Below are 24,201 nucleotides of genomic sequence, written 5' to 3' on the forward strand. Positions count from 1 at the left end.
TGCAGTGTCCTACGGCCCGGAGCAGCAGCCTAGCACCCGGCTCACAGGCTGCCGGCCGCCACCTTACCTTCTTGGGTTCGGCACTAGGCGACAGTCTCGATTGCAGCTTCTCCACAACTTCCACCACCACGGGGTCTGCCATCTTTAGCACTGGCAAGTGCGAGACCGGAAGACACCTTTCGCTACATTCCTTACAGAACGCTCGCCATGGTTAGTCCGGGCTGCCGGAAGCGGATGCTATTGTGACGTGGAGCGAGCCGCCATGTTGAGTACTGGCACGCTCCGGGCGCGCGTCATCAGGCCTCTGCTTACAGCACCGAGGTGGAGGCGGCTCAGCTGCGCCTGCTCCCAGTACACAGGCTGCCTGCCCTAGTGACACCAGCAGGCAGCGAGCCCCACAATTACCGGTTCCCAGAGCCCCTGCAGGGAAGGGGGTTACTATGGTGTGAGCAGGGAGACTGAGCCACGGTCCCCAGGTACAGGTCAGAATGAAGCACTATTGTAAGGCAGGAATGCAGGCAGCCACAGCCCTGTGTGTAGTGGTGGGTGAGATCACTAGTGCGACCCTCTAAGCTGCCTCCAGTTTAATGGTTTTCTGTAACGACATGTCAGAAGGTAGTATCCGATTCGTGACAGGAGAGGATCAGCAGTGCAGGTGGTGCTTCTGGAAGCCGTGCTTTAACCAGCAGAGCCCTGGGTGGTCTGTATGGACAGGAGTTCAGCAGGCCCATGGGCATCAGTCATTTCTGCAGTCTGACTGACCCCACTTAGGATTGATCACTGGATGCAGCATCAGACTACAGGTCATCTGAACCTCTTCCAACAAATATCATTCTGCTGATTGTCTCCTTTGGGTATGCTGTCTGATCTACAGATAATGGTATAAAAGGGGCATGGTCCCTTTAAGACATAGACCAGCTGTTAGGCTAATAAACAGGTATGTGGAATTGTGCATAGTAGTGATGAGCGAGTATACTCATTGCTTGGTTTTCGGGTGATCTCCAAGTATTTTGGCATGCTCAGAGATTTAGTTTGTCGTCTCAGCTGTACGATTTGTGACTTATAGACAGGCTGAATACATGTGAGGATTCCCCAACAGGCATTACACTATATCCAGCCTGTCCAGCAGTCACAAATCATGCAGCTGAGACGACAAAGACTAAATCTGAGCATGCTAAAATACTGAGGACACTCGAGCATGCTTGGGAAAGCCTGGGCAATGAGTACACTCACTCATCACTAGTGCATTAGTATACATTTAGAGTATGGTGCCCACCCACTAGGAGAGGGCAGTGGTGCTGAGGCTCCAGCTACACTGTGGCACAGACAGGCCCTGCTGGCATACTTGGGAGGCTTACTGTTGTGTGCTGCCATTCAGTAACTGTACATGTCTGCACTCATCTTTCAGAATACCAGCCTATTGCAATGAACAAAGTCAATATCACAGGTTTGGATGGAGGATATTTGAATCCAGGACCAGAAACCTAATCCTTTAGTGTGGAAAAGAAGGCCAAGCATCTAACCATATAACACTTGTGCTGTGATCCACACCCAAGCCTGTCCAGGTTTTCTTAGGACTGAGGCATCTGGGCATGAAGCTAATCATTGCAGTATACCACAAAAGTTTAAAAAAAAAAAAAAAAGAGAAAAAACGACCAGGTACAAGGGGGGGTTTCAGTTGAAATTTTATTGACTTTGTATAAACTGAAGCAGCTCATTTTCCAGGGAGGATGATTCCATCATACTGAAAGAGAAAAGAAAGTATTAGTCACAAGTTAGAATTTACACCAGGGCAAAAAACAAAACCCACACTGGTGTACATGCTGATCGTACACAAATGCAATATGAATTCAGGCCCCATAATAGTCAAGACTAGCTTTTTTTCCCCCACACACATTGGTCTTAAGAGCTGGTATACACTCCTGATACAGAGGTGTGCATCTCAAGGAATGCAGTGGCATGCACCTTGCCATAAATCTTGTGTTGACTAGATTAATATTTGTAGTGCAAGGACAAGCGCAGCTCAAATTTGACAAGCAGGGGTTTCCATATATCTGCCATAGCGCTCCCCAGTTTGTTGGAAGTTTAGAGCAGCCAAATGTGATAAAATTTGAGAGAGTTTAAAGGGAACCTGTCAGCAGGATTGTGCTCAGTAACCTACAGACAGTGTCAGGTTGGCACCATTATACTGATTATGATACCTCGTTGATTAAATCCATCTTGTGGTTGTTTAATCTTTATTTTCAGTTAAAGAGATTCTCTTGCTCCAGGGTGACCTGTGGGGGGGGGGGGGGGGGGTCTTCATGTGGTGCTCCGATTAACTATTCATGTATGGATTCTGACAGGTCCCTGATCACTCACTGACCTGCCTCCTATTTTACATACTGCAAAGAATATTGTGGGGTTACAAAAAAAATCCTCTTCTAAAAATGGCAGCGGCCACCTGCAAAGTAGCATCCAGCATGTTCCAATAGACACTGCAAGCACTGCTGCCTTTTTACTGTAGAAGAAAAAAAAATCACTAGCAAAGTGGCACCACCACCATTTTCATGGAACCAAGTTCTCTTCTCCTGCAATATGTTGACAGCACAGTAGTGTCTATAGGAACAATTAATGCTACGGTGCAGGTGCCATTTTGATGAAGATTTTTTTTCTATCACACAATATATGTAGTAAGATATGGGCATGTCACTGAGGAATAAGTGACCCATAATAAGCCCACAAGGATAAATATCTAAGCAACCACATTAAAATAACATTCAGTATAACCACACCAACTTTACTGAGCAAAATCCTGCCAACAGGTTTGCTTTAACACTAAATACACTTTGAAATGTTAGACTCTTTAGAAAATATTCATCCCTCTGCCAAGATTATAAATCATACTGTTTAATTGCTAAAATACATGGTAACATACATAGGCCAACACTATTTATACACTTGTCCTATAAGGTATTAGCAACCTCACCAAGTTTGTGCACATCACAACAATCAGATGTAAATTGGTATAAATTTCCTTGTTCAGGAAAAAATGCTAACAGCTCTGTACGATGATCAAAGATTGTAAAACCTGTGATAATGAAGTGGAGCTATACCACAACACAAGCCCTGTGCTTAGAAGGCTATAAATCCATGTAGGTCACAGCTACAGATTAGCCATACCATTAACCTCTTAGTGGCAACAGAATGGCTATGGATATCCAGAAGAGCTATACAGTACTAAATACTAAAAGACAATGATCGAATACCATAGATCATATTGCACTTCATAGTAGCAGGTTCTGTACTGTGTAAAAGTGCTGCTTAAAACTTGTGGGCCCAACTAGGGCAGAGCTGGTATACAGTAGTCTTATATGGGGGATTATCATTGCAGAAACCTGAAATTTTAACAATTCACCCAAAGGGAATTTGCAGAAATCCATTCGGTGTATATTCAGTTTCTGCAACTAATCTGCTTTTTGTATTCATGAATGTGGGGGATGTTTGACAAGCTACAAAGTTCTAAACCTTTTGGGAGAGCTAGAACACAGACCTGGTACCTAGGTTTTATAAACCAATTACTTAGGCTAGTTTCACACTAGCATATGGAGGAGCTGCAGAGGGATGCACACTTCCTCCATGAAGCTCTGCCCCCTGCGTACCCCATCTTTAGCATTGGGTACACAGGCCATGCTGATGTATGCGGATGCCTCTGCATGTGTCGTTTTCATGGTGCGGCAACCTGAGCCGAATGCAACGTGTTGATTTTGTTGCGGTCGCCGCACCATCAAAACGACGCATGTAGAGGCATCCGCATACATCAACATGGCCTGCGTACCCAATGCTAAAGATAAAGTACGCAGGCGGCACACAGGGGCAGAGCTTCACTAGCCTAGTCTTAAATTGAACTTGTCATGTCCAGAAATACCATTTACTGGCAGATACAGGGGCAATGTGCAGGTAAATTGCATTCAGATTCCAGCATGTTTGGCCAACTTACTGGAGAAGTTGCATTATCCCTGCAACTTCTCACTTTCAATCAGGGCTGTGCAGGGAGCAGATACTGTCAGTAGGCACACTGATCACTCCCCAGAACTCTAGCCTACACATTGCATGCTGCAGAGCATTAGTACTCCCACTATACTGTGACTTTGCTGCATCCTGCTCCACCCCTATGACTGGAAGCAAGCAGCTGCAGAAAGGATGCAATTTTGTTTGTTCAGCATCTGCTGATCCAGTTACCCCAGCCCAACAGGATTTAAACATTTACCAGCAGATTACCAATATATCTTTAGGTAAATGTCTGATACCATTCTCTAATCCTTTATCAGGGCATGTTCCCTTGTGCAAATATGCTTTTTCCATTGCATGCTTTTCTGCACCAAAATATGCAGTAGCAAACTGTTGCATTTTTGGGTGTAGCTTTCACTTTAAAATGTTTCATGCAGAAATACTGCATGTAGACCCTATAGGTTTCTCTGGAGAGCCTGAAAAATGCTAAGGGACATCCTACAAATACAGTCTAAACACTTAGACATGTTTTCATGAAGTCACATTTAACTTGACCAGTTAAGACAGCAGATTTTTTGAGGGCACATAAAAAGCAGCATTATGCCATGTGGGAATACTGCCAAGAACATCAGCTTATATAACCAAGTTGGACCTAAATGCACTCATGCTCACCTTCTGTTGGAACCAGCGCATAGCCTCCTCTTTGCCAATTCGGTGCTTTGCACCAATGGTTGCAGCCTTATGCTTTTTGTCAGCAATGCTGAATCCAGGGCGCCCAAGAACCTGTAGGGAAATTATACCACTTATAAAAAAGGGCTGCTTTGGTAGAGCATAATAAAAATAAATTGTCACTGTAACTTGACAGTCTAAAGCAGGCCTACTTTTTCAGAGATGCTCTGGCCACAAACCCATTTACTAGATATTTGGCACATTCAAACCCAGTCTTTGATTCCAACACTGGTTAGATGTGGTGCCACTTAACCCAGCTGCAGCAGGGCATGCAGTGCCATACTGCCGGTTCTGGGTCTGCCAAATCGGTGAAGCTAGAGTAGTAAAAGTTGGTGAGTTTGTCACTATTCTTTGCTTTATACAAGTGAAAAGTTACACCCTTCCTCCAATAAAATGTCACAGCCTCAATATTTGTTTGTTTACTCACTTATGCAACACCATTAGCTCAACAGGGCTTTACATACATCGCCGTCCCCAAAGAGGCTCACAATCTAAATTCCCCATGGGTATGTCTCTGGAGTGTGGGAGGAAACCCATGCAAACATAGGGAGAACATACGAACTCCTTGCAGATGTTGTCCCTTGTGAGATCTGAACCCAGGACTCCAGCACTGCAAAGCAACAGAGCTAGCCACTGAGCCACCATGCTCCCTTTTATCAGAATGGACTGAATACTGATTAAAATGATACCTTGGTTGATTAAATCAGTCTTGTGGTTGTTTATTCTTAATTTTCATGCTTTGGGGCAGTGTGGAGGGGTCTTCATGTGGTGCTTTGCTTAACTATGGTATTCATAATGCGGACTGCTGACAGGTCAATGACCTGCCCCCTAAGTTGCATAATGAATACCTGTACATACTGAAGACCCTTCTGCAGGCACGTGCCTGGGATGCAGCATAATCACATTTACTGTCCTAATAGCCGCTTGATGTTAGGATATTTAAAATCTATTTAAAATGGCACCTGCGCAGTAGCAGCTATTGGGGTATATAGAGGTGATCCGATGGCTGCTATTGCACAGGCAGCACCATATTAGGCCTGTTTCACATTTCCATTTGTTGCCAGTCAAAAGCTGCAGTTTTGCAAAAACGGATCCACCATTTTTTTTGGCGGATCCGTTTCCCATTGACTTGCATTAGCGGCAAATTTCGACGGCTGGTCATACATTGGATCCGTTTGACGGATCCACCAAAATTTTGGCATCCGCTGACTCGAGTGGATGGACAGTGAAACGTTTGTCTGCATCAAAAAAAAATAATAAAAAAAAAAGGATAGCAACGGTTCTGCTGCTATCCGCCATTTGTTATAATGGTCGCCATTTGTTATAATGGTCGCCTATGGGCGGGATATCCGTTGCCAACTGTTAATTGACGGAATCCGGGAACAGATCTGCTTTTTTTTTTTTTTTTTTTTTTTTACACTGAGCATGCCCAGAATGATTTCCTTGCCAGAAATTTAACCCCAAATACTGTTCTGGTGGCAGAAAATCTCTTCCAGACTCATGTTCCTTTAAATTTCCAGCACTACCCGATAAAAAAAAAAAAAAAAGATCCGTTGGCATCCGTTCGTGCAACAGAAACTGATCCGTTTTCACATTCTGGCGGATTTGGACTGCCGTCAAAATGGAAATGTAAAACAGGCCTTAGGAGGAATTTCTCTTCTCCAGTAAGACACCACTGGCACCTGTGCAATAGCAGCCATCAGATCACCTCTATATACACCGATAGCTGCTACATTAGTTGTTAGGACAGTAAACATGCAGTTATGCTGCATCACAGGTGCTACTGCTGGCATCTACCTGCAGAAGGTTTTTCTTCAGTATGTACAGATATTCATTATGTAAATTAGGGGCAGGTCAGTGACCCATCAGTCTGCATTATGAATATCTAATCAGAGTACAACATGAAGCCCCCCACAGACAACCCTGGGGCACAAGCATATCGTTCATTAAACACTGAGAAAGATTGTAAATCAGTATAACAGCGCCAGACACTGTAGGTTATTGTGCACAATCCTGTAGATGCTGATGGGAATCAGCAGAGATGGGTTGCATTTGAATTTGGGTGCTTAGATTTTATTTTAAGGAGAGGGAGAGCAATGTTGTGCTTCCAGAGGCTTTGCATTACCAGTAATGTGGAAAGCCCTTCTATCCGACAGAAGGACCCGAGTGGGAACTTGTTGTTTTCGTTTCAGTAAGAAGTTCTATAAGGCCAGGTACACAATCCAGAAGTAGCAGCATTTTGGACAGTGCACATTTGCAGTGTCCATAGCACCATCTAATGAATGCAGGTGAATTCACTGAACTGTGCAGATTCATAGCATTCAGTACATTCTATGGATGACATTGATGCAAGATAAATGGACATGCTGCAGTGTGGCAAGACATGCCACATGTCAGTCTCCACAGGTGATCTGCAGGAGTCTGGACGCATAGTGGACATGGGATTTCTTGAAATCAGTCCAGTGCTACAGAGTCTGGCTGCTGCATGTTTGATGCTGCATAAGTACACAGTGTCCAACCCGCAGTGTTTACAGATAGTGTGCACAAACTTAAAACTCAGTTTCAGACATGGAAAGAACCCAACACTTTACTTAGGTTAAGTTTCTACAAAAGCTGCTTTTACTGGCCAAATTCATGTTTATTTTCAAAATTTTATTTTACATGTTACTAGGGGATTTTAGTTATTTCCAAGTTTTTGTTCAGCAATTCATGAGACCTGTTAGTTTTACACTGGAGTGCCAAACAGGGCACCATATACCAAGGCCATTAGCAACATTAGACTAGAGATTGTGTAGTCTTGTAGCAGAGAGCCATCCCCCTCTTAATCATGACAATAGAAACTAGATTAACAGCAGGAACTAAGGGGTTAAACTGCTGCAATTGCTGCTTATCATGGCCAATGGAGCAGGGTGTCTGCTACATGCAGCATGTGAATGAGGCCTTAGGTATAAGAATGCTTGGTGTTCACTTTCCCTAAAGTGGAAAACCACTTACATCACAGACCTCTTGCACTGCAGCTAGTTTACTTGAGTTGAACTAGTCTAAATAGTCTACGACCAGACAGCACAAGTCCAGGTCAGTACATCTAGTAGACCATCAGGACATGAGCATTTTATCATAGTACTATCAAGTGTGACCATGCTTCTCCAATCAAATTCCTAGTTGCAGCCATGGTCATTCTCAGCAGCACAGCATCAGCAGTTTGCACTATGGTCATTCAGCACTGGGTTCAAGTCTAACCATGGACAACATCTGCATGTTCTTGTGTGGGTGCTCTGGATTCCTCCCACACTAAAGCTCTTAAGTCAAAAGAGGGATTGATCAAGAATTTAATCTAGCATGTATCTCACCAAGTGAGCCTGCACCATACTAGAGATCCCAGCAGTAATTTCTCTGGTTGCTGCTTTTCACAGACAGCAGCGTTTATGCATTTGTCTTCAACAATCTATTAGACTCCCATCAACACCTGCCCAAGTGATTGATGCAAGTGGACTTCATAGTATATAGACAAGATACAGGGGTTGGACAACACCTAATGTTTTGGCATCATAATCTTCGAACATGTTATAAACATGTAAACCGTGACATATGTTAATGTTTTGTAGTTGATTTGTGTTATGTAATATGTAAGTTAACTGTTTGTTTTGCACAATTGTAAGAACACTGATGAGAACCTGATACCAATGGCAGACCTCTCAGATTTTCAAAGAGGCCAAATTGTTGGTGCTCGTATGGCAGGCGCTAGTGTAACAGTGCCCAAATGCTTGGCGTGTCAAGAGGTACTGTCTCCAAAGTAATGACTGCGTTTGAAAGAGAAGGAAAAATGTTCACACCAAAGCCTCGGTTCCGACTGAAAGTCGAAGTTGACAGACTGTCGGACTCTAAAGCAAATTTGAGAGAGGATCGCAAGATCACAGCTCTGAAAATCACTGCTGAGCTCAATGAACACCTACAGAACCCAGTTTCCACGAAAACTGTTTGTCAGGAGCTGCACAAATATGGATTCCACAGAAGAGCTGCAATTTGAAAACCGCTGCTCTCAATGACAAATGTTTCCAAGCATTTAGAGTGGTGTAGAAACCTCCAGAATAGGTCCCTCGAGCAGTGGAAACGTGATATTCTCAGACGAATCATCGTTCACCCCATTTCCGACCTCCGGCCGAGTATACGTTTGGAGACAGCCGAAAGCATTCCATCCAGACTGCCTTCTCCGAACTGTAAAACATGGTGGAGGTTCTGTGATGATCTGGGGTGCTATTTTATGGAGATCTGCCAGGCCAATGATATCCCTTCATGGAAAAATTTACAGCTGTGATTATTTAGGCATTTTGGGCGACCAAGTGAATCCTATGGTTCAAGCACTGTTCCCAGAGGGGGAACGCCATCTTTCAGGATGATAATGCACCAATTCATACAGCTAGAATTGTTAAAGCATGGCACGAGGAACATTGTAATGAAGTTGAGCATCTCATCTGGCCCCCACAATCCCCAGACCTCAACATTGAGCATTTATGGTCGATTTTAGAGATTCAAGTTAGACGTTGATTTCCACCGCCATCGTCGCTCAAAGAACCCAAGGGTGTTTTAACTGAAGAATGGGCTACAATTCCTTTGGAAACAATTCACACCTTGTATCAATCCATACCTTGGAGAATTGAAGCTGTAATCGCCGCAAAAGGTGGACCTACACCATATTAAACTAACTTTTGTTGATGTTTCCAGGTGTTTCCATTATTTTGTCCAACCCCTGTATGTACTCCTGTCAGCTGTATTTAAGTATATATTGCAAGTGATGTTTATCACAAAACCTACATGTTTTCCACCACTAATTGTATCATTGAGAAGTTATGGATCACCATGGAGTGAAGGGATTAACCCCTTCATGACAGCCTTTTGTTTTTGAATTTCTGATTTTTGCTCCCCTTCTTCCCAGAGCCATAACTTTATATTTCTGTCAATATGGCTATGTGGGGATTTGTTTTTTTGCAGGACAAGTTGAACTTTTACCATATTGTGTACTCAAAAATAGGAAAAAAAATGTCAAGTGTGGTGAAATTGCAAAAAAAAGTTCTACAACCATTTTTGTATTTTTGTTTATCATGTTCACCAAATGCTAAAATTGACTTGCCATTATGATTCTCAGTCTTAAAAATTGCGTCAGTTTGATACCTGTAGCTTCTCCATTTTTGTGATCTCCGGTTGGGTGAGGGCTTATTTTTGAGTGCCGAGCTGATGTTTTTAATGATACTATTTTGGTGCAGATATGATCTTTTGAATACTCATTATTGCATTTTAATGCAATGTTGCAGTAACCAAAAAAAGCAATTCTGGCATTGAGTTTCTCATTGGCTGTTAAGCAATTGGGTTAATTCCATTTTTATATTTATAGATCAGGCGATTCTGATAGCAGTGATACCAAATGTGTAAGTTTGATTTTTTTTTTATTTTGAATGGGGAGAAAGGGGGGGCCATTCAAACCTTTATTTTTTTTAAATAACTTTTTTCACTTTTGGAATGCTTCAATAGTCTCCATGGGAAACTAGAAGCTGCCATAACCCGATCAGCTCTGCTACACAGGCGATGATCAGATCACCTTTATGTAACAATTGCTGACTTGCTATGAGCGCTGACCACTGGGCAATCTGGCACTGGCAGCCATAGAGGTCTCCAGGAGACCTCAGGTTATGACATCAACCAGTGACATGCCAACACGTGAAGGAGGGTCACTGATGGACAGTTTTCCAGCACAATTGCCAGAAGCATGCATAAAATGCTGCTGTCAGTTTGACAGCAGCATTTAACAGGTTTATAGCCACAGGTGGATTGTGATTCCACCTGCGGCTGTTCAGGGCACATCAGCTGCTCAAAACAGCTGACAGGTGCTGGAAAAGATGTGGGCTCAGCATTGGCCCAGACTCCCTTCTGTACAGGCTTAGACTTTATACTGAGTGTATGGAAACATATATGGAACTTAGAACAAGGCTGCATGGCTGTGCACATGTGCTCATGCAGGAGCTCAAAGCCCCTGAGCAACATGCTGTACAATGGTTTTAGGACATGTACCTCTAGTTTCTGCATAAGTTAGGATTTAGACATTAAAAAAAATAGTTACATCATACATATGACTTAAATGTAACATTTGGAACAAGTATAGATCAAGAGTTGATTCAGAAACTTTAAGGGAACTACTTTAATAATGATGCCTGAGCCACTGGCAACATGAATTCACCTGGCTGCAAGACTGTAGCCAGGTACGGCACTGGTTCAGAGCAAGTGTACTTAGAAGAGCTAGAGACTGATTGGTCATGTCCATAAAGCTTCCATGTGCTTTAGTAAACCAACAGGTATCTACCCAAGAACTTTGGGAGACTCCTGCTAGTCAAAGGATCAGGGCAGACAAGTCAGCTGGTAACCGCACCAAGTCTCTGGCCAACTTTTCTAAGCAAGCTCTCTGAAACGTCACAGCATATGATTCATGCTCAGGAAACCTGAATCTTTGGACAGGTTCCCTTTAATAAAAGCTCCTAAACCACAATTACAATGCAGCCTTAAACACCCATGTGGCAGTTTGCTGATGCCAGGTCTACCTCTATGAGAGGAAGCTGCCTCCCATATACATACCACATAAAAATCCAGCCCATAAATTCCAATGCTTGGGTCATATTTAATTCCCAGATCAATGTGCTCCTGGATACCAAAACCAAAGTTTCCTGTGTCAGAAAAGTTGTTCTTCCTCAATTCATATTCTCGGACCTAGAAGGTAAAGGACAAATCAGAATTGGCATTAGTGATAAAACAAGCAAACAAAGACCTCCCATGAACTTATTTCTTCTAAATTGGTATGTTGTATGAAACTCAACTGTTCTGGTCTAAGTGATATGACTGGTTTTTAGACTAGTCACAAAGCTCTGACCTGAAGTGACTTACAGTGTTAGTCTATGGAACATTAGAACAAGGCTGCATAGGCTTACAGGGTGACACTTAGGGGCCAATTCATCAAGACCAGCATTCAGCCCATCTTATCAAGATTGTTGTTGAGTCAGATGCATGCTCCAGATTCATGAATGGACATATTTCGAGAGCACCAGATGGGAAGCACAACAATGAAATTTTACTCCAGCTCCTCCTTGCGGCATACTGCATTCCACCACCTGTCATGAATTTGACAAACAGCAGTCACCATGCCCCTGTACTACCCAGAAAACTGGTATAACAGCTGCAATGTACCAGGTCAGAGTGAACCAGAATCTGAAGAGCAGTGTCACTTAGATGAGGACCACAGAAGACTGCAGCAAATAACTATTAACATACTATACACAGATGTAGAGTTAATAAATCATAGGAGGGCTGAAATCCAACTTCACTGGAAGACATGCTCTGTTGTGAACACATTTCCAGATATTCCAGGCTTCATTCATATTAAATACTTCTAGAAGACAATCCAAGTCTCAATATTTGCTCAGGAGCACTTTTATAGCTCCAAAAAAAATAGTCAGCTAGCAAATTTATAAGAGTAGATTATACAGCTTAAGGGCCATTTTCACATTTCTACTCGTTTTTGCAGTGCTACTTCCAGTACAGGAGAGCATTTGAGTAGGCATATTTGACTGACCAAGCCATTTTTAACAGTACGCAGTTCCCAACAAATTCCCCATCATCAAAGGGGTCATTTAGCCTTTACAAGACGACTTCAGCCACCCTCCATCAGTACTGATGAGCCAACAGAGGAAATGCATTTAACTCACATTACAGGTTTTAGCAACCCATGACCACTGCACTATGATGGATAACATCTTTTCAAGCCCCTACTCCTGAAGAGACTGCACTGGAGTTCACAGGGTTAATGTAGGCGATTAGGAACCAAGCAGTGGCACACCCCTATGACCGCTTTATGATGCAAAATCAACTAATCACAGTATACCTGGCATACAGAAGTTAGTGTGGCAGATGTCACCAATTTTGGTTTCTAGGAATCTTGTGTTCAGAGTGGTATAACAGACCTATATGCATTGGTTAAAGACATTGTCCAGACCAAATCGGTAAGTCCACAGTCACTGACTGCAGACTTATGAATCCCACCACGCGCACACTGAGCCGCAGGGATTTGCAGACTTACCAATATGAATCAGACAGCTGTGCCCAGAATTAGAGATCCATGATGTTTATCACAATTCTGCCACAACCACCTATTATGGTATAACTGGATTATTCACAATATGCAGTACAGATAATAGGTTTTGTTAAAACCTATTAACGTGTGATGTACTGTTTGTAGGGAAACCTGAAAAATCAATGAGAGCTCAGCCTTAGAGCCAACACCACAGTAATGCCATGTACCTTTAGGCCTTTCTCAAGAATTTCTTCTGCTTTGGCTCCACGGACTGTACAGTGAACAGCGATCTTTTCATTTCTCCTGATTCCAAAAGACCGCACGGTGTAGCGAGCTAAAAAAGGAAAGATTGCAAGAAGTTTCACTGCCTAATAGACATACTCCAGAATTACGTGCATTGGGACGACATTGTAAGACCAGCTGGCAAAAAGGCACAAGTGATAGGCACGTTATTAACTCTGGCTCTGCAACACCACCACAGATTGAAGATGGTCAGCCAAAAAGCAGCACACTCAAACAAATGTCATGTTATTTTGCAGATGATACCAGAAAGTACAACATCCATGATGCCAGAATGACTGCAGCATGCCACCAACTAAAAGTGGGCAACCATGCTTCCAGCTCAATCATACAACCAGACTAACCTTTAGAAAAGACAGGGGTCTGCCCAGTGAGCTGCTCCAGCACTTTAGCTGCTCGGGTCAGTCTGTCACCACTCTCACCAACACAGATATTGAGGCACAGTTTGCGGATTCTTAGCTCACGCATGGGATTTTCTTTCTCAGATTTGTCCTAAAAAAGAAAGCATTGGTCTATTAATTTAAAAAAAGTGCTATAAAGTACATAGCTCATATGCAAAACTAGTAATGCGCTTTCATAAAAGCTTATCAAACTCTGTAAATTTATATTACTGTATCTACTGAAGCACCATTACTCCCAAATAGCAAGTCATCTTCCTTTTATTTGGATCAGGTATAGCCTGCTAATAGCTGGAACCCCACTGATCTGAACAGATCTCTGGAAGGACCCTTGAATAGCAGTGAACATGTTGAAACTGAAGTACAGCACTTTTAGCTGACAGTCCCATAGCTAGTTACGGAACACTCCCTTCACTGTACTTACCAGTTATCACTCAAGCTGGAACAGGAGTAATGGGGCAGCACTGTTCATTTCAGCGCTGAGGTCCTGGGTTCAAAACCCAAGAAAGCCAACAGCTGTAAGAAGTTTGTATGATCTCCCCAAATTTGTGTGGTTTCCTCTGGGTTCCCCCATTTCCTCCCACACTCATCCTGATCGGTTCAATCTAAATCCCCTCATTGGGGACAGTGGTGTCTACGAAGTGCTGTGGAATGCGAGAGCGCTACATACAGTAAATATATCAGAAATACCATGCAATCATTGGCAGAGTTAGGCTGTGTGCCCACAATGTGATTTTTAAGCATTTTTGCCGCGATTTTCAGCACGAAAACCAGGGCTGTGGAGTCGGGGAGTCGGTGCTCATTTTGGTGGAGTCAGAGTTGGAGTCGGTATAAAATGGACCGACTCCTAAAATATATAATAAATTGGGTACAGTAATTCAATGCAGGATGTGCTGAATATTTTTTCATAGGAGTTTGGGAAAGTTATGAAATGTCCTATAAATGGCTGTTATATTCCTGATCTAAGGCTACATTCACACACAGAGTTTTTCCTGTGTTTTTTGAGGATACGTTTTTCAGCTGCAAAAGCTGATCATCTTTTTAAAAAACTGCATCACCTGAAAGGTTTTTGAGCTCATAGATAATGTTTTCAATAGCAAAAGCAGATTAGAAATCTGCTCTATCCATTTATCCATATCTGTCTATCCATATCGTATCTGTACCAAAAAGAATGAAAACCGGGTAGTACACCAATATATATTCTGTTCTATCTAAATATCTTGATTATTGGATCATAAAAATGATTAAATGTCTGAGGTTCACATTGTACTACAATAAATTTTTCATTTAAATATAAGCAATATGTGTGGGAGTCGGAGTCGTGGAGTCGGAGTTGGTGTAAGGGAAATTGAGGAGTCGGAGTCGCAGGTTTGGCTTACCGACTCCACAGCCCTGACGAAAACGTTTAAAAATTGGGTACAGAACTCACCCCATGCATTCCTATGGCATTCTGCACATGCTGTGCTAATGCTGCGCTTTTTACCGCGGCGGAATCGCATCGCGGAGAAAATCGCAGCATATACATTCTTTTGTGCAGAATCGCAAAGAATTGCCACGATTCCGCACCCATAGGAATGCATGAGAATCGCTTACTTCCCGCATGTGGCTATGCCCACCATGCGCGAAGTTAAGCGTCTCATGTGCGGTTGGTACCCACGGTGTGGAGGAGAGGAGACTGTCCTCCAGGCCCTGGGTACCATACCCCTGTAAAAAAAAAGAATAAAAAAAAAAAATATATAAAAAAAAAAAAAATCGGGGTATATTTACCTTCCGACGTCCCGCGCTGCATTCCCGGCCTCAGCGTTCCCAGTAATGCCTTGCGGCAAGGTCCTGTGATGACGTAGTCTCGCGAGATCGCTATAGCAACGCGACACCAACGTCATCACAGGTCTCGCAAGGCATTACTGGGAACGCTGTGGCCCGGGATGGCAGCGCGGGACATCGGAAGGTAAATATACCCCGATTTTTTGCTTGAATATCGCACACGAAAATCACGGCAAAATCACAGTGAAATTGCGCGGACAAAACCGCACGATTTCTGGGAAGAAGGCCAGTTTTCAGTGTCTGGATTTAAACGCTTTGTGGGCCCATAGCCCAATACCTTTCAAGTTACAGCTGAGGCAACACTGGAGGCTGGGACACAAGTACTAACTCATTTTATACTGATCCAAACCCATATTTCAATATATCAGGCTCCCCCTCAGCCACACAACTTGCCCTGGCCAGGCCCCCTCAAGTCATACACAGCCTGCCCCCATCAGGCCACAGCCAACTACTCAGCGTCTGCCCCCAACCCACACCAACCTACCCCATTGTGCCACAGCCAGTTACTCACAGCCAGTTACTCACAGTCTGCCCCCACCCCACACCAGAGTGCCCCTCACAGGGCCACGGCCAGCTACTCACACAGCATGCCCATATTGGGCCCCCTCATGCCAGCCTGCCCCCACCAGGCGCCCCATCCCACACCAACCTGCCCCCACGCAGACACTCACAGCCCTGCCCGTGTACAGCCAGAGCGGGGCGCTCTATCACATGCCTCTACCGCTCCCACCACACACATGAACACGATATAAGAGAAGCCCCCTTCCGCCAGAGACACAGCAGGCCAGGCCACCGGCTCCAGGACACGTAACCGCTCCATAACCGCTCTATCCGCCGCCTCTCGGCGGGAGCCGACCGCAGCCGAGAGCCCGCACCCGTCACACAGCAACACGCAGAGGATGGCTAAGGATTCATCACCAAGGAGTCTCCCCTCCAGCTTGCACTCACCGCCATGTTGGGAGATTGGAAGAGATCGCGAGACTTCCGTTTCCTCCTTATATACGGCGAGAGGTAGTGACGCCGACGTCACCTGGACGTGCTCACACGTACTTCCCTGATCACGTGATTTTCAGCCGTCATGTGCACTTGCGCAGTAGTACGGAGAGTGAGCTGTGCTGGAGGCTGTACAGAGGGTTTGGGTAGACTCCACAGCTGGGATAGACGTGTAGCTATGGGGACTGGCTGTGCAGGTGAATGCCGAATACACAGACATGTGACGTTATGGAAATGTCTGCTCATCATTGTCACACTCCTACAGAGGTCTGGTATAGTAGCAGGTAGACAGAGTGCACAGTTTGTTGTCTGTTACCATGGAGATGCATAACTCTGCACAGCAGCTGGAGACTACTATGGCAGAGCATTTGCAGCATTTTTCATTTTAGATGTATTGCAACAATAAAAAGTAACTTGCATTGCAGTTGAGACATGAAAAGAACTGCAGCACCGTGATCTAATGCGGAGCTTGTGTCCTTAGCGTCCGCTGACTGTAGAGTATAGCTGAGCTCCCATGTGAACGGGCTCTTACCGACTCCAGATGAAGAGAGGCGTTGGGGCATGTGTAAGTTAGTCTATCCTAACTAAAAGAAAAGCAAAAAGGTATTCCTGGGCGATGTGTCCATCTATAGCGTGTGATCCGGAGAACTAGCTGACAGATGACCACGCGGCAGGCACTGAAAGGGATCTGTTGGCACAAAAAGACTGCTGAGACCAAACACAGCAGCACCTAGTAGGGAACATAACCCTAATAAGAACCTTTAGTGCCCAAATTAAGAGCTGTGTTTGCCAGAAATGTTTAATTCAAATATACTAATGAGGTGCTCAGTGCACCTACCCGCCCAAATGTATCCCCTCTACCTATGCACCATCTTCTATGGCTGACAGGAGCCAGAGGAGGGCGGAGATGGATGGAAAACAAACTGATTAGAGAGTGCACTGAACTGCATAACATCGCCAAGTCTGCACCGAAGCGGAACCACACGGCCTCACTAAGGCTAGGTTCACATTAGCGTATCGGGGCTCTGTGGAGGGCTGCGTACTTCCTCCCTGAAGCTCCGCCCACCTCCAATTAGCTCCGCCTACTTATGCATGCGTCCTGCGTACCTATCTTTAAGGCTAGGTTCACATTAGCGTATCGGGGCTCTGTGGAGGGCTGCGTACTTCCTGAAGCTCCACCCACCTCCAATTAGCTCCGCCTACTTATGCATGTGTCCTGCGTACCTATCTTTAAGGCTAGGTTCACATTAGCATTTGAGTCCGCAGCATATCATACGCAAACGCATGCAAAAACGCATTGCAGCGTTTTTTGTGGCCATCGTCTTACGCATGATGGGAAAAACGCTGCGTGTGCATGCGTTTTGCGTAGTTTATGCGCATGCGTTCGATATGACATCAGACAAAAATGGGCGTGTCTCACTGGGTTTCTATTTACATTTTGAAGAACGCATGCGTATGCATGTCCTTTCGTGCCAATGCGTTTCCATAGACAGTAATGCGTTTTTTGATGCACTCATCCGCATGCGCATGCCTGCGCATAGTTGACGAATGTTTGATGCTTCTGCCCCGCCGCAGACCACAAACCGACGCATGCAAACGCATGTCCCTGCATACACCATGTTAAATATATGTAAGCAGGGCGCATGCGGATCTATGCGGATCAAACGCTACGCACACAGACGCAATTGTGAAACCAGCCTAACATTGGGAACACAGGACATGGGGATGTATGTGGATGTGTTGTTTTGACATGCCCGCCGACTGCACGAGAACACAAGTTGCGTTTTTCACATACGGCATCCGCATACATAGCTCCCAACCATAGTGATTCCCGCGGGACAGTCCCGTTTTCGACACCCCCTCCCGTGTCCCGCCCGGGACTCTATTTTTCCCGCACTGCACTGAGCCGCCACGCCCCCCCATCCACCCACGCCATCCTCGCGGTCCCAGATAGACCCACCGCAGCCTGGAATGATGTGGCTGGGCTGTGTGTTCTGTACGCACAGGACCTGTGAGAGGGGAGGAGTCAGGGGTCACATGATCAGGGGCCTCCCTGTCTGCACTCTGCAGGACTCTGCTGTGCTGGTTGTCATGGTGCTGGATGAGGTAAAGTTTCTGTGTGGGGTCAGGAGGGGTTTACAGTGTGGATGTAGCAGAGCCGTGTGTGTTCGAGGTGAACGGAGCAGAGCCGCATGTGTACGATGTGTACAGAGCGGAGTCGCGCGTGTAAAAGGTGGACGGAGCCATGTGTGTATGAGGTGTACGGAGCAGAGCCGCGTGTGTACAAGGTGTACGGAGCGTAGCCGTGTGTGTACGAGGTGTACGGAGCAGAGCCGCACGTGTACGAGGTGTATGGAGCAGAGCCGTGTGTGTACGAGGTGTATGGAGCGGAGCCGCACGTGTACGAAGCAGAGCCGCACGTGTACGAGGTGTATGGAGCAAAGCCGCGGGTGGTGTATGAGGTGTACGGAGCGGAGCCATGCGTGGTGTACGAGGTGTGCGAAGCCGCGTGTGTACGGAGCCACGTGTGTATGAGGTGTACAGAGAGGAGCCGTGTGTGTACGGGGCGTATGGAGCGGAGCCGCATGTGTACGGGGCATACGAGCGGAGCCGCATGTGTACGGAGCGGAGCCGCGTGTGTACAAGGTGTACGGAGTGGAGCTGCGCGTGTACAAGGTGTACGGAGCGGAGTCATGTGTGTACTTGGTGTACGGAGCGGAGCCACGTGTGTATGTGGTATGCGGAGCCGTGTGTGTACGGAGTGGAGCCATATGTGTACTGGATGTACGGAGTGGAGCCAAGTGTGTACGAGGCATACAAAGTCGGATTTTCCCAAGGACACAGGAGTACCCGGTGGAGCCCCGAGGAGCACTTTAAAACTCGCACATGACGTTCCACCGGAAGTGATGTGCTGGAAGCTGACCGGAAATGAGGTAATTTCATGAAGAGATTGTGACGGAACCAGGAATGCTTCAGATCCATCACCATGTCCTCCTCCGACAGCACGGACAGCAGGATCACCTTGGAATCGGGGATACCGGTCATGTGAGCGGATCATGATATGTCCTGCACCGGGAGGCTCAGGTGGGCATTACAATGGGAGCCAGGCTGCTATAGTATCTTTATAGAATATTTATTATTTGTCTCTCTCTGTTTCTCATTCTCTGTTCTATCTTTCCCTCTCTTTTTCTTTCTCTCTAATCTTTCTTTTTTTCTTTCTCTCTCTGTTCTTTCTTTCCCCTCTTTCTATCTCTCTGTTCTTTCATTCTTTCTTTCCCCTCTTTCTTTCTTTCTTTCTTTCTTTCTCTCTGTTCTTTCTTTCTTTCATTTTTTTCTCTTTCTTTCTCTCTCTCTCTGTTCTTTCTTCCCCTCTTTCTTTCTCTCTATCGCTCTGTTCTTTCTTTCCCCTTTTTTTCTCTCTATTCTTTCATTCCCCTCTTTATTTCCCCTCTTTCTTTCTCTCTCTGTTCTTTCTTTCTCTGTTCTTTTTTTCTGCCCCCTCTTTCTTTCTCTCTGTGTTCTTTCTTTCTCTTTCTTTCTTTTTCTCTGTTCTTTATTTCCCCTCTTTATTTTTCTCTGTTCTTTCTTTCCCCTTTCTTTCTCTCTCTCTGTTCTTTCTTTCGCTGTCTATTCTTTCTTTCTTACCCCTCTTTCTTTCCCCTCTTTCTTTCTCTCTCTGTTCTTTCTTTCTCTCTCACTCTCCTTTCTTTCTTTCTCTCTCTCTATATTTTCTTTTTTCTCTCTCTCTGTTTTCTTTCTTTCTTTTCCTTAGTACCAGTCAGTGTGCCCACAGTATCAGCCACTGTGCCCATAATGCCAGCCACTATGCCCCCAGTACCAGTCAGTGTGATCAGCAGTGCTATATGGGTGTGGACATGGGTGTGACTAGTCGTGAAATGGGTGTGGTCGGAGCGTGGCCTAAAATTTGCAGCGGCGCGCTGCGCATGCCACAGCCTATGTCCCTCTTTCCCTTCTTCAAAAGTTGGAAGGTATGCTGCATGTCATGCGTACCCAATGTTAAAGATGGGTACGCAGGATGCATGCAGAAGTAGGCGGACCTAAACTGAAGAAGTACGGAAGTGGGCGGAGCTTCAGGGAGGAAGTACGCAGCCCTCCGCAGAGCCCTGGTACACTAATGTGAAACCAGCCTAAGTCTGCACCGAATTGCATGGCCTCACTAAGTGTGCATCGAATCGCACGGCTTCACTAAGTGTGCACCGAACTGCACGGCCTAACTAAGTATGCACTAAACTGCACTGCCTCAATAAGTGTGCACCGAATCGCATGGCTTCACTGCGTCAAACCACACGGCCTCACTAAGTGTGCACCGAACTGCACTGCCTCCCTAAGTTTGCACCGAACCGCACAGCCTCAGTAAGTGTGCACCTAACCACACTGCCTCACTAAGTCTGCACCGAACCGCACAACCTCACTAAGTGTGCACCGAATCTCACGGCCTCACTAAGTGTGCACCATATCGCTTAGCCTCACTAAGTGTGCACCACACCACACGACCTCACTTTGTGTGCACCGAACTTCACAGCCTCACTAAGTGTGCACCGAATCGCACAGCCTCAATAAGTGTGCACCAAACCGCACGGTCTCACTAAGTGTGCACTGAACCGCACGGACTCAATAAGTGTTGTAGGATTTCTAGTCATTTGGCTGAAGTTGAGGTAGGCACAAGAAGCGGTTTCAGTAAAATGTAATGGCTGATTTACTAAGTCTTCATAAACCTGTAATCATAACCAAACAAAAATACAGCCTTTTCTGGCACAGTGTAAAAACAGAAAGTAAATAGTACTTATGGTAGTGCATGTTTTTCCGCTCAGGTTAGTGTCCAGCTCTTGAGTCCTTTGGCAAACATAAGTAATACTAGAGGTCTACACACCTACAGGCACTGAATGGGAAAAGTTTTCTCCTTTTTATCTGCCATAACTCGCCCCATGGGAAGGGGATATGTGAGCAGCCAGTCCTACTCATCTCTTTGACTGTGTAAACCCAACCCTGAACGTTCTATTAATTCTCTCAGCACTATACATGCTGGAGCCTGGTGTCCCGGGCTTATATCACCCACAAGGGCCTGTCCGGCGGCCATCTTACATACCCCCCTCTGCCCAAAGCCGGGGGGGCTTGGCAACCTCTGCCATCAAACAGTCAAACAGTGGACCCTCGACAGAGCATCAGCATTGTCATGCAGTTTCCTTTTCCTATGTTCTACATGGAAGCTAAAATCCTGAAGTTCTAGGAACCACCTGGTTACTCAGGCATGTTCCTCTTCTCCCTCATCCACTTTCACAGGGTATGGTCTGACAGTAGCCGGAATTGCCTGCCTAATCGGTGTTTAGAGTGTCCAACTCCCACTTTATGGCCAAACATTCCTTCTCCACTATGGAGTAATTCTCACAGGATGACAGCTTCACCTTAGATGCATTATGGGGTGCTCTTCCCCATATACCTCATGTGATAAGACAGCTGCCCGACCGACATCTGACACGTCCGTGTGGCCGACAAACTCCTTAGAGAAATCGCGTGCCGCCAACACGCTGTTTACAGGACTAACTTCAGTTCCTGGAATGCCTTCTCAGCTTCTGGAGACCACTTGGCCGTCGCCGACTTTGTCCCCTTAAAGAGGTCCATCAGTGGGGCGGCTATTATGGCAAAGTTAGGGATAAACCAGAGATAGATGCCCAGGAAGACTCCGACCTGCTCCTTTGAGAGAGGTTGTGGCCAACTCTGGATAACCTTAACTTTATTTATTTTGGTGCTTGATTTTGCCCCTTCCTACAACATAGCCTAAGTATTTATTTTTATATATTTATTATTATAGCACCATTTATTCCATGGCACGTTACATGTGAAAAAGGGTATACATAATAAAAAACAAGTACAATAATCTTGAACAAAACGAGTCACCGACTGGTGCATGCAGGGCCGCCATCAGGGCACTACTGCCCTTACTGGTGTATGGGGCTTCTTCTGCTCACTGAGCCCCAGCAGCAGAATTCTGCATCTTCAGTAGCTGTAAACGTCCGTGTCTCAGATGAATCGGGGAGAGGACGTCGCAGGACCGTGGCCACGTAAGGCCTTTCTCACTCTTCATTTTTTTTGTGTCAGTTAAAATCCGCCAAAATGGCGGAAAGCGGATCCATTGCTAACTGATGTGATCGGATGCCACCGTACCGTTTTTTTGACGGATCCGATGAATGAAGAATTTTAAAGGAACCGCAGCCCGGGGAGGAGAGAGAGAGAGAGAATTTTTTTTTTCCAGCCACCAGAACAGACTTTAGGGTTAAATTTCCGGCTGAGTGAAGACTTCGGGCATGCACAGTGTGAAGTGCGGATCCTGCCGGCCGAAAAAACATTACATGCTCCGTTCGGGCATGTCGGCGGACGGCAAAATTTTGGCGGATCCGCAAAAAAAACGGATCAAACGGATGGCCATCCGTCAAGATCCACCGGTAATGCAACTCAATGGGAAAAAAAAACGGATCCGCCAAACAAAATGGCGGATCCGTTTTTTTTGCAAAACGGCGGATCTTGACTGATGGACAAAAACTAAAGTGTCAAACAGGCCTAAGCAGGAACTTTTTTTTTTTCCTTTTTATTGTAATCCCACACTATGGGGGCAGTATGGAGAATGGAGATACATTGGGGCAGAATGGAGAGACATGGGGGCAGTATGGAGAAACATGGTGGCAGTATGGAGAGACGTGGGGACAGAATGTAGCGACATGGGGGAAGAATGGAGAGACATGGGCCAGGAATGGGAGAACATATGGGACCAGGAATGGAAGAACATATTGGGCTAGAAATGAGAGAACATATGGCACCAGGAATGGGAGAACATATGGGGCCAGGAACGGGAGAACATATGGGGCCAGGAATGAGACATATAGGGTCCAGAATGGAGTACATATAGGAGCAGGATGTGGGACATAATTAATTTAGGGGATAATTAAGGGATATTATGACTGCTTGGATATATTTTATTTTTTGAGGCAACTGTTTTCAGTGTGGGGAGGGGTCCTGTCACTGTGCAGGAAGACACTGTAGTTTTTTTTCATCGTTTGGTGTTGTGAATTGTCTTGATCTGACCTCTGAGTCGGGGCTCCCTCTGGTGGTTACTGCGGGTAGTGGAGCTGGTCGAGTTGACAGAAGTCTGCCACCTGACGATGATGATTGGAAATCAGGGGTTACTGATTGGGAGGATATAAGTGAGCAGGCTTCCCTCAGTTGCTGCTGGTGATTTGTTTCTTCCTGTGCATTTTGAGGTGTGCTGTCTCCTGCCTGATCCTGCATTTTTCAGTTAAGTTATTCATCTCCTAATCCTTTGCATCTGATCTGGTTTTGCCTCTTTCTGCTTTGCTGTGAGGGTTCAGCGTGCTCCCTGCTGGGGCTGTGCTGGACCCCGCTCCATATGTTACAGCTTTTGTCAGTTTGTTCAGTCCCCTGTTATATTAGTCTCTTTTGCTTTGCTGCCAGTTCACACCAGAATGCTGATATAGTGAGGGAGAGGTCGTGAGACCTCAGTGTTTTTGTACATCAGCCGTGTTGGATTTTTTTAGGGTTTTTGCGTGATTACAGACAGTGTCTTTCCTATCCTATCTATACAGTTTGGGCCCCATCATTTGCTCAGTCTATTTTCTGCCTGTGTTGGTGCCTCATCTTGTCTCACCGACAATATATGTTTGGGGCTATCTATTTCTTTGGGGTTCTACTCCGAGGCAGTTTAGATTTCACCTTTCTTGCTTTAAGCTTAGTTAGTTCTCCGGCTGTGCCCCACGGCTACTGCTAGTTGTGTTGTTAGGATTAGAGGTCTGCAATCCGCTGAGTTACCAACCTTTCTGGTTTCCT

The 24,201-nt window shown here is 45.4% G+C and overlaps 2 protein-coding genes across 2 annotated transcripts in view; both read right to left on the minus strand.

Annotated features, from left to right (window-relative positions):
* The window catches only part of ELOA (elongin A), a 65,514-nt gene extending 65,278 nt beyond the window's left edge, over positions 1-236 (minus strand). Inside the window, exon 1 of the mRNA XM_073572932.1 lies at positions 68-236. Within this exon, the coding sequence (XP_073429033.1) occupies positions 68-142 (75 nt within the window). The 5' untranslated portion in view covers positions 143-236. The remainder of the gene's footprint in view (positions 1-67) is intronic.
* Positions 237-1,672: 1,436 nt separating this feature from the next.
* Positions 1,673-16,402, minus strand: RPL11 (ribosomal protein L11). Its single transcript, XM_073572933.1, has 6 exons — positions 16,300-16,402; positions 13,474-13,621; positions 13,057-13,163; positions 11,341-11,472; positions 4,663-4,773; positions 1,673-1,744 (listed from the first exon to the last, which is right to left on the minus strand). The coding sequence occupies exons 1-6, from the start codon at positions 16,303-16,305 to the stop codon at positions 1,715-1,717; spliced, it is 534 nt and encodes a 177-aa protein (XP_073429034.1). The 5' UTR covers positions 16,306-16,402; the 3' UTR covers positions 1,673-1,714.
* Between the last annotated feature and the right edge of the window lie 7,799 nt (positions 16,403-24,201).

Source organism: Dendrobates tinctorius, unplaced genomic scaffold (assembly GCF_039654945.1).
Source record: "Dendrobates tinctorius isolate UK_male_01 unplaced genomic scaffold, ASM3965494v1 ptg000007l, whole genome shotgun sequence".
NCBI lineage: Eukaryota > Metazoa > Chordata > Amphibia > Anura > Dendrobatidae > Dendrobates > Dendrobates tinctorius.